The sequence below is a fragment of the Chelonoidis abingdonii genome, chromosome 3 (assembly GCF_003597395.2).
Source record: "Chelonoidis abingdonii isolate Lonesome George chromosome 3, CheloAbing_2.0, whole genome shotgun sequence".
Taxonomy (NCBI): domain Eukaryota; kingdom Metazoa; phylum Chordata; order Testudines; family Testudinidae; genus Chelonoidis; species Chelonoidis abingdonii.
In genome coordinates, this window is record NC_133771.1 from 176,129,569 (window position 1) to 176,145,765 (window position 16,197).

General features: G+C 42.0%; 1 protein-coding gene across 8 annotated transcripts in view; it reads right to left on the bottom strand.

Moving 5' to 3' along the window:
* The window catches only part of HHAT (hedgehog acyltransferase), a 406,300-nt gene that overhangs the window by 340,554 nt on the left and 49,549 nt on the right, over positions 1 to 16,197 (bottom strand). For all 8 annotated transcript variants that reach the window (XR_012655622.1, XR_004371388.2, XR_012655621.1 and 5 more), the window contains one exon: positions 15,428 to 15,599. Coding sequence is in view for 5 of the 8 variants with exons in the window: in XM_075064349.1 (XP_074920450.1) it covers positions 15,428 to 15,599 (172 nt within the window). In the remaining 3 variants the exon portion in view is untranslated. The remainder of the gene's footprint in view (positions 1 to 15,427; positions 15,600 to 16,197) is intronic.

Below are 16,197 nucleotides of genomic sequence, written 5' to 3' on the forward strand. Positions count from 1 at the left end.
AGCATTAGCCTGCTATACCCAGGGTTGTGAGTTCAATCCAGGGCAGGAGGGCATTTAGGGATCTAGGGCAAAAATCTGCCCAGGGTTGGACCAGATGACCTCCTGAGGTCCCTTCCAACTCTGATATTCTATGAAACCATGTGGCCACAATAATCCCAAAGAAAAGGCTAGTCTAGGGAAGTGGGGTGGAAGTTCACACACGGTTGTTGCAGGTCACATAATAAAATCTAAAACTCCTTTCAAGTCTAAACCTGAGTCATCTCATTACATTTGGATGGTAAAAATGATCTGTAAATATTTGCAGGATTGAGCCCTAAATAATCAACAGTTAACATGTGAGTAACAAAAAGAGGATATTTATACTTTGTAATAAAACTGGGTTAACTACCAATATCTGCAAGACGAGTTATAAGAATTCAGCTTTTTCTTGTTTCTTTTTATAAAGCAGTGAACTGCCCAATGTTTTAGAGAAGAAAATCTCATTAAGCTTCTTGGTTTATGTTTGTACTTCCAGTTTTCAAAACAGACATCAGATGCCAAATATTTTATCATCACTTTCTCCTCATCATCTTGCAGGATGAAAAAAACCAAGCAAACAGATTACTTTGTTAGCATTTCATTACCATTTAGATGGATGCACAGACACCACCATTTCAATAGCAAAACACTGCATACTTCTTAAGAATGAACTCAGAAATTCCTTTCCTGTTCATGAGGTTATTAGAAAGAGAATCATAAGACACCAGACAATACTTTACCATCTGGTTTACACAGAGCATTATGTAGACTTCGCTTTTTTTATTATATATGTATGTGATGTTTCACACTTTGAGGATCCAAAAAATTCCATATGTAATAAACCAAACTTTCAGATAAAAATGTCATCACTAACTTCTTGTATTGATGACATCACTCTACATTATTTTTATATAAAGAAGACTCTCACTTGTTACGTACAAAGGAAAATCTAGTCCAGAAGTCTATTTAATAAGTATATCAATGACAATAATTTGAAACTGTCATCTGTACAGTCTTCATTAGAAAAGATGGTACCTAGTAAAGACTAGTGGGTTAGACCCACAGCTGATGTAAAGTGGCCCATAAAATATTTTAAAATTGTATGTATCTATCGTGTATGAAGGTACACATGTATATAATGACAACCATCTCTGTAGATGCACAGGGGACTGAACCAGGGACCTGCAGGGCCAAAAGTCTGAGTTGTTACCACTTGAGTTAAAGAGTCAAGCCTCCACAGCTGAAGACTGTAACAACTCATTTCCTCTGTGGATCAGGCACTGAGAGAACACCTGTAGCACACATTCATCAATGGGCGATGCATATGCACATTGAATATACACATACAAACAGAATCAAGTTAGCTGAAATAGAACTGTTTAAAAATTATATCATGGCTCCTTCCAGAATCTGTATCCCCTCCCTGCCATTTTTCAGCTGAATTTTGGCTATTGCTACCTCCTGTAGTCTGTGAGACAGATGTCAAGCTTTTATCTGATAACCTGGAAAGGGAGAAGTATTGAGTCACCATTGCATGTACCTATCCTTTTTGATATAAAAATCTAAAAGGCTAGAGGTAGCGTAGTGCAAGTTTACAGAAATCAACACTTTATAACCCTGAGGTTTTAGAATTAAGTTATAGGCAAAACACACCTGAATGAACTAGTGAAGAGCAGTAATCACGCCCATTTCATCAGAACAGCAGAAGCCAATACTAGTTTCTCCTATTTAGACGGGGACTATAGCAGCATAGCTATAGCACTGTAGCTATGCCAGCATAACCCCAAAACGTATATGTAGGGTTTATATACATATATATGAAGAGGTTTTTCTGTCACCATAGGAACGCAACTTCCCCAAGAAACAGAAGCTTGACGGAAGCATTCTTCCATTGACCTAGCTATGTCTACACGGGGCAGGGGGTTAGGTTGGCACAGCTATAGTGCTTAGAGGTGTGAATTTTTCACAGCTCTGAGTCTGTAGCTATGTCTACCTAAAAATGTAGGTCACACTGTGGCAAACTGTATTTTTACGTTCATCCTTTTTACAAAATTATGATACATTTTATACAATGTATGCCTTGAGAGGTATCATTTGAAAATTCATAATCTACTGAACATTACTGTCCTGGTAATATATGTTTATCAATATTGTATGTAAAGTTATAAAATTCAACTGTACGACATTGCTGTAACATGCTCCAAGTTTAGAAAACCAGTTCCTCAGAGACAAAAGCTAGTCAGCACCTCAGCCAGGTGTCAACATAGTCAATTGGACAATCACCTAGTTAGATGGCCATTCTTTGGCCAGAAGAAAGTTTCAAGAAAGAACTTTATATATTAACAACAGAACTGTAAACAGTTCTCATGTAAACAGACTGGCTATTCCCTGAACCCCAATTGAAGATAATCCTCAAAGAGGGGAGAATGGTATAAGAATAGAGATCACATACAACACAAATTACCTCTCCGCTCTTACCTTCTGCTTACGACAGCAACACCTGAAGAAACACTGAACTGGGGGAGAGATCCTGGTCTGGAGGGTCCCAGCCAGTAAAGACTGTAAAGAGCATATGGCGAGAAAAATCTTTGTTTTAAATCCATTTAGCTTTCTAAGTTAGATATTAATCTACATTTTATCTTTTATTTTCTTGTAACCAACTCTAACTTTTCTGCCTCATTACTTTTAATCACTTAAAATCTATCTTTCTGCAGTTAATAAAGTTGCTTTACTGTTTTATCTAACCCTGTATGTGTTTCGATTGAACTGTTGGGAACCTCCACTTGAGATAACAAGCTTTGTGTATATCATTTTGCATTGATGAAATGATGGACCTTATATGATCTTGCACTGTCAAGTGCAAAGCTGGGCAGTACAAGAGACACATTTCTGGGGGAAGGTCTGGGACTGGGAGTTTACTGGTGTTGCCCTGTATGCAACTCATGAGTGGCTGACCATAGCACTCACGTAATTCAGCTAGGAGTGATTTTACTTGCTACAGGCTGTGTGTGAACTGGCCAGCAGTGATTATTTTCACAGCAAAGCAGTGTAAAAGGCACCCCAGATTGGAGAACTGAAGGGACACAGCTGTTCAACAGTCCAGATTGTACCCTGGGGAATGTCACATACATCTTAGGGTACATCTTATGAGGATCCTAACAAGGGCAGTTGGGACCAAGGGTCAGAGCAGGGTCAAACATGAGGAGTTGTTCATGGAAAGGTTTCAGGCCAGAGTCAATACCAAGGGTCAGAGTCCAAGTCAGAGTTTGGGTCAGAAGGCAAAGGGATAGCTCAGTGGTTTGAGCATTAGCCTGCTAAACCCAGGGTTGTGAGTTCAATCCTTGAGGGGACCATTTAGGAATCTGAGGCAAAAATCTGTCTGGGGATTAGCCCTGCTTTAAGCAGGAGGTTGGACTAGATGACCTCCTAAGATCCCTTCCAACCCTGATATTCTATGAAGCTAAGGTTGAAACCAGGAGTTCAAAAGCACAAATGGTTGTAACAGCTACAGGAGATCTGTGCTGCTGCCTGGAATGCCCTTGGGTTTATATAGAGCAGGGAGTCAGTCAGGAGGCTGCTGCCTGTCAGACCCCTTGAGGAGGGACCTCTCATGGTCTGTGTCCACAGTGAGTCATGGGTAGTGGAGCACATTTTTAAATGAGGGTAATTAACCACTGAAACAATTTATGAAGGCTCATGGTAGATTCTCCATCACTGGCAATTTTTAAATTGAGATTGAATTAGAGTGTATCTTTAAAAAAAATCCAAAGGGAATTATTTGGGGGATTGGGAGAAGTTTTATGGCCTTTGTTATGCAGGAGCTCAGACTGTATGATAACAAATGTCCCCTTTCATCCTTCAAATCTATAAAAGTATACTTTTACATAGCCACAGCCACATTATTGGCATGATGTGCACTGCAGATACAAAAGGGTGGGGCTGCTACACATTCTAGACCTGCCTTTCAAAATTAGATAAGCATAAACATTCAGTTGGCTAACCACATGCACAAATATTTGCACACACAGCAAATAACTCAAATTTTGTACGCATAATTGCAAACATCTGATTTTGAAAATCATGCCTTATCATCGGATAAATGTGTGTCTAGTAAACAAACATTTCTGTACCTTTAAAAGACAACTGACATGGCCCCATAGTGTCACTTATTTTATACTAATACAAGTATTGTAATCTAGAGATCCCTGTCTGTGGCATGTATCAGGGGAAAATCCATGGTGTTTACTACCACCTTCTGGCTTTTTCTATTATTTCCTCCACAAACACACACATAAAATCCTTTAGCTCCATTTAAAAACCAGGGATGCTCTACAACAAACATATGCTGCCTTTAAACCTATAGAGTTACTTTGCTGAATATACTTAACTAAAAACAGTCATCAGGTTATTTATTCCATCCCCTCCTGCTCTATCCTGCCCTCTTTGTTTGCCTCATTCAATCCCACCTTCATGCCTTCTTCTATACCACCTCAAACTGGGGTCAGATTTCTGATAATCATTCTCCAAATGTTCTTCCTCTCTCCACTCATATTTTCTAACTGCTCCATAGGAACTGTGTGTGCTAACAACCACATGCAACATTGCTCTCTGCTGTTTGAATTACTTCAGCAACTGTATGTGTTTTATACAAGCTCCTCAAGAGCAGAGATATTTTTGTTATGTAGTTTCTGGTGAAGCATCATGAAAATCTATGGCTGACAGCCACCAAGAGATCACAGATCCACTCTCCCCCTCTCAGAATGTACCACAATGGGGCTAAACCCCTTTAAGGAAGACCATAATCCCTCTTTGGCTCAGCAGCATTTTTTCTACTCACTGATGTTACTGGGGAGGAATTGGAGGCAAGGGTTACTATGGGGATAATAGGTGTGGGTCTCGGGGTATAAGAGAGTGATGAGCTGGTTAGCTTTCTGAACTGCCTTCAGTGAAATGGATCATGCAGATGTTGTTGACACACCTATGGTCCCTGGAGGCCACACAAAACAGCTTTTCTCCTGAGAGAACTCTAACATGGGATCACACAAGGTTCCCTTCTGCCACCCCTGTTACTCTATGTGTACACTATGCAAAGCCATTAGGAGAGTCAATGATGAGATACAGGCCAAAGAGTTTTCAATCTGACATTCACCAATGGTACCCAGATTTATGGCTCTCTCTCACCCAGCCCAAAGAGTGCAGCAAAGTGTCTTTCCTACCATCTGAGCAAGACTGGGGTATGAATGGGAGCAAGATTGCTGAGATCCAGTCTGGAGAAGACTGAGGTCATTATGGTGTACCGGGGTAATTAGCTGGAGGACTTCACAGAGGCTAAGTCACACCTCTCAGTTCAGGGTGTTTGAACATGGATTGTAACCAAAGTTATCACAGAGATCTGATTAAAGTCTCAGCTGCTCTTAAATAATCTCTGTCCAGGAGGGTGTGACATTTCCCCTTGGATGTGCAGTATTCCCCCATGATTAGTGCTTTTCCACCTCTAGACTGGAATATAACAGTGTTCTATGTGGGGCTACTCTTGATCAGACATGCCAAACCCAGGGGGGAAAAAAAAACAGAAACTGGGCTTGTTGTTGGCTTAATTGGATTATGAATTGCTTGTTGGTTAGTTTTGGCTTGTAGTTTGTTGCTTCTTTTTTTTTTTTTTTGATTGGCTCCTGGTAAGGAGGAGCGGGGAGGGGGGGCAGGGGGAGTGTCAGGGGTGCACAGCAGGCCCACCGCAGTCCTAGACTGCACGCTGCAGGTGGGGGAGAAAATCTAGTCACATACTGTTGGGGTTCTTAGGGATTGGCTTGTTTTGGCCTTGTTTTGAAATGAGATTAGCTTGATTTTTGGTTTATTGTAAAAGTCGGAGTGCATGAAAGTTGGCAACTGTGTTCCTGACATGTATTCAGAGAGCATAAGGTAGCAAGCTTGTTAAACAGAAAATCTCATTGTGATCATATGACATTAGTTCTCCAGTATCTGAACTGGCTGCAGGAGTAGAGGTGTTTTTTTTTTAGCCCTGGGATTTTCCTCCCTGAGACATACTGCTGCAGTTGAGATCAGCAGAGGTACCTCAGCTGGAATTACTCTTCTATCAAAGAAAAGGGGCAAATGGCAGCACGTTCTGTGGGAAGAACTCTCACTTTGGAATTCACTCCCCTTCCACTCCTCAGTTCAAAATAGCCCAAACCGCTGGGCCTTCCAGACACTAGAGCACATCTGTTTGAGCTGACATTATAGAGCTACAGCAAGTGGGATTTATGTATGGGAAAGAGCACGCGGTACAGGAGATTCTGATGTGTGTACTGACTGCTGGTTGTGGAAGGAATAGGGAAAGGACAAGTGCTGCTGAGTTGTGTTTCATAATGATTTTGCAATTGTATTTTTAGTTAATGGCAAAGGCACACCGTCCCCAGGTCAGCATTCTTTTATATTGTTGTATTTAAATCCAGATAATTAATTAAAAATACAATACAAATAAGAAAAAACATAACAAAACAGCCATAGATTTCATGCAATTTGGTTAAGGAGCCTAAAGAATGAATTTCTGCTTCCTAGTTGTAACAGATAAGGTTCCCTAAAAATAATCAATGTGAAAAGCTCAAAATGCTGCTGCCCAATTAGTGCAGCCCTCCAATAATCTTTCCTTTAAATGCACAAAATCAAAGATTGAATGCAGAATGGCACTTGCTTTCCTACTTAAAGATTTAAGTAATGTAATTTGCTAAATCTCAAAGAAGGTTGCTGATCACACTATTTCTATAGCTCACTGAACCAAGGCTCACTGCATTACTGCTCAGAGCTACAGTGGCTGCCAGGCACAGTTTATGTCCATAAACAGATGACCAGCCATAAATTAGGAAGTGTTGGTGGAAGAGTAATTGAGGAAAACAGCAAGGGAAAGGAAAGAATGAACAGACACGTTATTTACTTTAGCCATCTATGCACATTTTCCACTATTATTACCATCAATGTAATTAATCTAAAGTTTGAAAGTTCTGTCATCTGGTACCACTGAGCACAGTCTAGATCCATCCTCTTTGGAACTCCCTTTCAGGTAGTTGAAAGCAGCTATCAAATCCCCCCTCATTCTTCTCTTCTGCAGACTAAATAATCCCAGTTCCCTTAGCCTCTCCTTCATAAATCATGTGCTCCAGCCCCCTAATCATTTTTGTTACCCTCTCTGGACTCTTTCGAATTTTTCCATATTCTTCTTGTAGTGTGGGGCCCAAAACTGGACACAGTACTCCAGATGAGGCCTCACCAATGCCAAATAGAGGGGAATGATCACATCCCTCGATCTGCTGGCAATGCCCCTACTTATACAGACCAAAATGTCGTTAGCCTTCTTGGCGACAACGGCACACTGTCGACTCATACCCAGCTTCTTGTCCACTTAACCCCTAGGTCCTTTTCTGCCGAACTGCTGCCTAGCCATTTGGTCCCTATGTCCGTAGCGTGCATGGACTAGGTCAGGACTCTGCACTTGTTTTGTTGATCTCATATAGATCTCTTTGGCGCAATCCTCTAATTGGCTAGGTCTCTCTGTGTCCTATCCCCCCCCCTCCAGATATATTACCACTCCTCCCAGTTTAGTGTCATCTTCAAACTTGCTGAGGGTGCAGTCCGACACCATACTGCAGATTCATTAATAAGATATTGAACAAAACTGGCCCCAGGACCAACCCTTGGGGTATTCTACTTGATACCGGATGCCAACTGGACATGGAGCCGTTGATCTAGCCCGACGATGTTGAGCCCGACGATCTAGCCAGTTTTCTATACACCTTAATAGTCCATTCCTCCAGGCCATACTTCTTTAACTTGCTGGCAAGAATACTGTGGGAGACCGTATCAAAAGCTTTGCTAAAGTCAAGGACTAACACGTCCACTGCTTTCCCCTCATCCATAGAGCCAGTTACCTCATCATAGAAGGCAATTAGGTTAGTCAGGCATGACTTGCCCTTGGTGAATCCTATCTTTAGTCCTATCTTTTTTAAAAATCTTGTTAAGCTCTTGGCCTCTATGATATCTTGTGGTAATGAGCTCCACAGGCTAATTGTGCATAGTGTGAAAAAAAACTTTCTTTTTCCACTTATAAATTTGCTGCCTTTCAGTTTCAATGATCCCTTATTCTTGCATTATAAGAAAGGGAAAATACCTTCTCTGAAGCATTCATTATTTTTGTATAACTTTATCATGTCTCTTCTTAGTCATCTCCTCTCTAAAATAATCTCTTCCAATATTTTCACTCTCTCTATCTGCATAGGGATTTTCTTCCATCCGTGTAAACATTCTTGTCACCCATTTCTGACCTTTCCACTATTTTTGCTACATCCTCTTGTAGACTCTCTTGCCAGCTTCCTGTTTCTGATATACTACAAGTATTTATTGTTACTTGGCTTAATCTCCTTCAAATTCCATCACAACCCTGCTAATTCCCTTCTTACATATTGACTGCTGTAGTTTATGCTCCTTTCTATTGGCTATGCCCACATTTTAGGGAGAATGAGTTGGAAGAAATGGGTCAGAGACATAAGAAAAGACTATTTTGTCCAGTACCTTGCTGAGGAGAGAGAGGCTGGAAACTGGAAGATATCTAGCAAGTGAAAGCTCAAGCAAGGCTACAAAGCAATTTGAAATCCTTAGATTTTCTAATGATTAATATTCTAAAAGTCCCATAGAGGGTGTGTCTACACTGCCAAAAATAAAATACAATACAATAAAAGACTCACAGCAGTGATTCTCAGACCCTGGATCAACAGACGGGCTCATGGAGCTTGTGCAATGGGGCTAAAAATAGTAGCAATGACCTTTGGGTTTGGGCTGGAATCTGGGCTCTGAGACCCACCTCCGTCACCGGTAGAGCCCTGCATGGATACAAAATTTATATCCATGGATGCAGCTATACACAGAGCTTCAGGGCTCTCCCAGGAACGGAAGCAGCAAAAACAGCAGCATGTCAGGCCAACACTCGCAGGAGCCAACACCCTGCAGGGGCAGCTCCTCCAGCGTGGCTTTATCGCTGCCAGCTCCACCACTGGGGTGGACAGCACAGATAGCTGTCCCTGGTCACACTAGTGGGCGCATGCGGCTCACATACTCCCAGACAGGAGTCCCTCCCATGCAGCAGTCTGAGTATTCTGTCCGAGAGCATGTGAGCTGCTTGCACATGCTAGTGTGACCAGACACAGCTGTCGGTCAGCCTGGTGCACACCCCAATGGGCAGAGCTGGGGGGCGATACGACCATGCCAAAGGAGTTGCCCGTGCAGGGAACTAGCTCCTGTAACCAGCAGCCTGACATGCTGCTGCTTTCACAGCTTCAGTTTCTGGCAGAGCCTTGCAGCTCCATGGATATCCACTTTGTATCCACAGATATAAATTCTGTTTCTGCACAGGGCTCTACTCACCAGGTTTCAGAGTCTTGGCTCCAGCCTGAGTCCAAATGTCTACACTGGTATTTTTTAACCCCCGTAATATGAACCCAGCAAGCCGGAGTCAGCTGACCCAGGCTCTGAGACTTGCTGATGTAGCTCTATTTTTTGCAACGTAGACATACCCATATAGACAGATTAGGTTAGCTTAGCTTAGCTTATGAGGAGATAAGGTCAGTGTTGGCTTTTATGAAGACAGGTACAAGAGAGGAAAGAAATGGATAAGGCTCTGGAGTTGCAAGTGATTCAAGAAGGAATGAGGTGGCTTAATTCCAGGAAGATGTAATGTTACAGTAATGCAGCCAGGGTTGACACTGATTTGCAGCCAAAAGCAGTGAGAGAGGAAGAATCAGATCTGCTAAAGTTTCCACCTAAGCAGATACCTGTTTGAGTATACAAGGACTCAGCCAACAAATCAGCAGATTTTAAAAGCAATAGCACAATTCAATAAATTCATTAATACTAAAGTGAAAACACTTCATGAGAGTTGGATGGCATTTGAACCTTTAGCTTTGGGCTTCATAACATACCTTCTGTGTAGGTATATAGAATATTCACATACCTTTCTCAGCATTACTTAGAGAAACTCACTTGCCTAGTTTCCTGCTACAAAGGAGACAATATTTATCTTGATGATGGGTAACCACTTGCCCCAGGTGCTATTTTATTTCTTAGTTCTATGTATGTGTAAGGGAGGAAGAAACAATGAATAATGGACAATGTACTCTAGGTAATATTAACATTTCGGTGCTACTCTTTTGTTAGCTTTTATTTTTAAAAAACCGAACTACTGTGTATCATTTGCAGAACATCTGTGATATAGTAGAAAATTGTTCATATTTTTAAATGTTTTGACATTTTTAAATTAACACTGTTACTCTATAAACATTTTATATGCTTATAGCTGTACTTTGCAGGGACATTATACTGAATCTTTTTATGTCCTGTGACAAAGTTCCTCCTTTACCTTGGTGGGTCCTGTGCTTATTAGCAGATTTCCTTGCCTCACAGATTCACCTTGTGGGTCGGGAAACAGGCCAGAGACCTTCCCCTCTGGTAGAAGCCATAGTCCAGGTCAATTCCTCCTGTGTCTGCCCAGGAGTTGGGAGGTTTGGAGGGAAACCGGGCCCACCCTCTACTCCGTGTTCCAGGCCAGGGCCCTGTGGACTTCAGCTGTCTAGAGTGCCTCCTGGTACAGCTGCACAACAGCTACAACTCACTGGGCTACCTCCCCATGGCCTCCTCCCAACACCTTCTTTATCCTCACCATAGTACCTTTCTCCTGGTGTCTGATAATGATACTCCTCAATCCTGCAGCAATATGCTTTCTCACTCTCAGCTCCTAGTGCCTCTTGCTCCCAGCTCCTCGCATAAACGCTACAAACTGAAGTGAAGTCCTTTTTAACTCAGGTGCCCTGATTAGCCAGCCTGTCCTAACTGATTCTATCACTTTCTTCTTAATTGGCTCCAGGTGTCCTAATTAGCCTGCCTGCCTTAATTGGTTCCAGCAAGTTCCTGCTTGTTCTGGAACTGCCCCTGTTACCTTACCCAGGGAAAAGGGATCTACTTAATCTGGGACTAATATATCTGCCTTCGAACACTCTTCTGTAGCCATCTGGCCTGACCCTGTCACAGTCCAAAAAGCAATTCTGCACTGTGCTCCTCTAAGGCATACTTTTGACCATGGCAAAGTGTCCCTAAGATTTACTGAGTTACCCTTTGCTCAAGTTTTAAGCTCTGCTGCTTTCATCCATATTGACAGGTTTTGTTGTATATCACTCCAAAATATTCAAGAAAAATTGGAAGGGCAATTGTAACATCCAAAGTTATACATATTTCCATTACATGATCTAATTACAGGTTATTGCAATACTACCTCACACTTCACTATTAAGTTTACAAGTTACTGGGGGCAGTGATGCAATACCTGATATACACAACACGATACACACAGTTTTCAATCTGCCAAGAACTAAATGGATATTAATCAAAAAGAAAACAGTGGCACAGGAACCTTAATATACCATGTGGTTAAACCTTCAGTACAGTGGTTTTCAACCCCCAAAGGGGTCCTGTCATAAACAGATAGTAGAAGTTAATAGAACAGAAGTACTTTATATCTCTTTTGACCGTAAAGGGTTAACAAGTTCAGTAAGCCTGGCTGTCACCTGACCAGAGAACCAATCAGGGGACAGGATACTTTCTAATCTTTATGGAGGGAAGTTCTGTGTGTGCTGTTAGTTTTTGGTTGTTGTTCTCTCTGGGTTCTGAGATTGACCAGACATGCAACAGGATTTCTCTCCAATTTCTCAATACGGCTTTCAGTTCAAAATAGTGAGTACTAGTAGATAAGGCGAGTTAGGCTTTGATGTTGTTCTTCTTTATTGCAAAATAGTGCATTTGGCTGGAAGGAGTTTCAAATTGTTATTCTGCTGAAAGGATTTAATTTGTCCTTGAATACTTTAGGCTGAGAGGTCCATGCCCCCTATAGCTAAAAAACCCTTACTTACCTAATCCATCTTAATTTACAAGATAAATTTTTACTGTTTTTCTCTCTTTAATTAAAGCTTTCTTGATATTAAGAACCTGATGTTTTATTTCTGGTGAGACCCCAGGACTGAGTCTGGATTCCACCAGGAATTGGTGGGGAGAAAGGAGGGAAGGGAGAGAGAGGTTAATTTCTCTCTGTGTTAGGATTACTGTCTCTCTCAGAGAGTCTGAGAGGGGAGAGAGAAGGAGGGATGAAGGTGAATTGTCCTCTCTGTTTAGATTCAAGAGTTTTAATCACAGTTGATCTCCAGGGTAACCAGGGAGATGAAGACTGGGGAGGCAACGGTGGGGAAAGGTTTACTTTCCTTAGTGTTAGATCCAGAGGTCTGGGTCTTGGGGGCGGGTGGGGGGGTCCCTGGGCAAGGTTTTGGGGGGACCAGAGTGTACCAGGCACTGGAATTCCTGGTTGGTGGCAGCGCTACAGGTTCTAAGTTGGTAATTGAGGTTAGAGGAATTCATGCTGGTACCCCATCTTTTGGACGCTAAGGTTCAGAGTGGGGAATTGTACCATGACAGGTCCACACTTCCATTTGAAAATTTTTAGGGGTCCACAAATGAAAAAAGGTTGAAACCCACTGTTTTAAGATTGACAGTCTCTTTCCTCAGTCCCTCTTTGATGTATGCAGTTTCAATAATACGGAATCTCAGATAAAAGTAACATTTGGATCGGTACAAGGAATAGTAAAATGGTACGTAAAGCTCTATATAACTAAGAAAGGATCAGAGGAAAATAAATCTACTAAATGCTATTTAAGAGGACACACAGTCATGGAATGTAAGCCTAAATTTCATATGTCTTAAATCTGTCAATGTAATTTGACTTTAATGAGAGATGAAGCACAATTATTGTGATAAACAAATAGCCTTAGATTGTCAGAACTGTACAGAACGAAAACACTTGAAAAAATGTAACATTTTTACTGGTACATTCATATCCTTGCAAACTTAACTGAACCCTACTGTTTAACTACCTATCATCATTAATTACACTGGCACACATAATCCCTCTGTGAGAGTGTACCATCCCCCATTAATCACACTTCTTCTAAAAACAGGCTCATCTAAGGGCAATTATTTAAGTTCAGATGATCATATTTTAATCAGATTAAGGAAGTTTTACAGTACAGGCTGGCTTTGAAATAGACTTGCATCACCTGAACTTATATTTTAAGCATTTTCTAATCACCAGCTCTAAATGAGTTTTAGTTATTGGAATGTGATACTGATTGCATCAAATGAATATATCAGCAACCTGAGCTGCTTCTCAAATAGTAATTTTTGTATCTATTGTTTTAATACTGTTGATAATTTACACACACACACACACACCAATCTTGAATAGTTGTCCCTTACTCTTGGGGTCTTAACTGGTCAGCATTTGATTTAACATGTTCCATCACTTACTACTGCAAAGCTTTTACCCTCTGAATATAGAAGACATCAGCAGCTACTGGATTTAATTGACTAAAGAACTCAAGTTTGGAACAGGAAATGTTAATTCAGAATTTCCTTTACAAATGCTGATAGAGTTAGGGGAGGGGAAAAAAGCTTGGAAGAAAACCTCTTATCTTTCTATCACGTACACCAAACTAGCTTTGAGAGGACATGTACCACTGCCCTCCACTGGAGGGAACACAACTTTCTCCCTGTGAATACAGGTGCCATCTATTGGCCTAGGACTGTTAAAGACTGGCATCAACTTCTGGGCTGAATTTCTATTCATAGGTTCATGGATTCCAAGGCAAGAAGGGACCATTGTGATCATCTAGTCCAGTGGTCACCAACTGGTCGATCGCAATCGACTGGTCAATCCTAAAGGATCTCCAGCGGTGTAAGTGAGGCTGCTGCTGCTAAGGCAGACTCCATGCCTAACCCAGCCCCACACCGCTCCCAGAAGCGGCCAGCGCAGCCCTGCAGCCGGGGGGGGGGGGTTTGGGAGGGGCAGGGGTCTCCCTCCACATGCTGCTCCTGTGTGCTAGCACTGCCCCCGCATCTCCCATTGGCCAGGAGAGCTGTGAGGGTGGTGCTAGTAGAGAGGGGCAGCGTGTGGAGCCATATGCCCCCTGGCTGCTCCCCAGGGGCATGATGGTCCCTTCTGGGAGTGGTGTGGGGCCAGGGTAGGCAGGGAGCCTGCCTTAGCCTCACTGTACCACCTACCGGCAGCACCTTGTACCCCCTCCTTCACCCCAACGATCTGCCCCAGCCCAGAGCTCTCTCCTGCACCCAAACTCCCTCCGAGAGCTTGCATCTCTCATGCTCCCCGCACCCCAATCCCCTGCCCCAGCTTAGCCCAGATCCCCCTCCCACACTGCGAACCCCTGAGCCCCAGCCCAGAGCCCACACCCCCTCCCAAACCCCCTGTCCCAGCCCAGTAAAAGTGAGTGAAGGTGGGGGCAAGCGGATGGAAGGGGCAGGGCCTTGGGGAAGGAGCAGGGTAGATCCTGGGTTGCCCTTAGATTTAAAAAGTGATCTTGGGCATAAAAAGGTTGGAGACCACTGATCTAGTCTGACCTCCTTTACAGCACAGATCACAGATGATCAAAAATAAGCTGTAGGACGGTATATAATTAATGGTCTTGTGTACCACTGTCCTCTGCTGGACAGAACTAGATCTTCCCTTATGTACTTACAACAGGTTCACCTGAGGTAGCGAGAGGCATCTCCTTTGCTTCAGTGAGCAACAAGTCTAGCTTTACTGAGCCAAAGTTTAAGAGTTTGGGTAGCGGAAAGTTCCCCAATGGGTAAACATCACAGAGCATAGAAGATCACAGCATCTGTGAATCTAAGTGACTACAGCTTGAATGTGACTACAGTGACTACGATCAACATTTTTATACTGCACTCATTATAATACTTAAGCATCTATAATCAAGTTATCAGACAGCCACCAAAAAGAAAGAACAAGAAACTGAAAAAAAAAGCTAGGAGAAAAGTTACTTTAAAATACTAAACATCTCTCTCTCACACACGTACATACACAATGATGGCAAACATCATGAACTAAACAGTACATACACAGATCATTTCCTTCCTACCACCTTGTTTTCCTCTGGAATCCCTTGCTCTATCCTTTTGATCTATTTTGTCTTTTTATATCAGTAGAACAGTTTGGAGGAAAAAATACCAGAGTGCAAAGGAAGAACTGTGAAAAAATTCTCAACATGTTTTTTGTTTTTCTCCTCAAAACTTCAAATAATTTCAACCAGCTCTGCAGCTGGCATAAAAACAAGGTGGAAATTTCAGCTACATTTTTTTCAATTTGTTTTAACTTTTGAATTTGAAAATATTAAAATGGTCTTAATTATAATTTTTGAAAGGAAGCAAACTCTTGCCTTATGTGTCTATAAAGCATCTTTTGGGCACTGATTAGGTAACAAGTAGGTAATTAACAAGTATATTCAAAGTAAGTAATATTTGTACTGACCTAAAGTCCAGTAGGACACTGCTTCCAGATGTGAAGAACTACTGTATATGGCATGGGTATACATGAGATGAATCATCAGCTCTGCCAACCACCACCAAAAGAAAATGCGAACTATGCCCATCAGCAAAATGCAAAGGTTAATCTTCAAACTGCAGGCTTCTTGTCTCTTCATCTACACAGAGAAATCAAAGTAAGTTATATTGTGTACAAATGACTGGACATTTCATTCAAATAGACTTTTTGATGCCAACTTTTAAAATTTAATTTCTTTTTATTTATCTGCACCATCAAGAGCACTATTCTCAAATGGAGAAAAAGGACACTTCCCTTCTATATCCTGTCTACACTACAGACTTGTACTTCTGCAACTTCAGTCAGTAGGACTGAAGTAGTGCAAGCCACAATAGTGCAGAGCTTCCACATTAGCCATCACGATTCAAGAGCATGGTGCATTGCCACGATAGATGCAGCACACTTGGACAGTGCTACAGGGCCTGTGGATTGTTGTATCTACCTCACAATGCAGCTCCCTTAAACAGGTGTGTCATGTTTTCATCTGTCCACATTTTTGATTTGCTTTAATGGATGCTTCAAATGGTTCAGTCCTGCAGGGATATCTTTGTACACCCAATGAGGGCAGGAGATGCATCACCCTACATCCCCACATTATCAATTCAGATACCCTGTCACCCCACTGCCAGACAATTTCTGAGCCTGGAGGCACCAAATATGTTGAATGTCATCATATCTGAAGATGCTCAAGGAGAGCC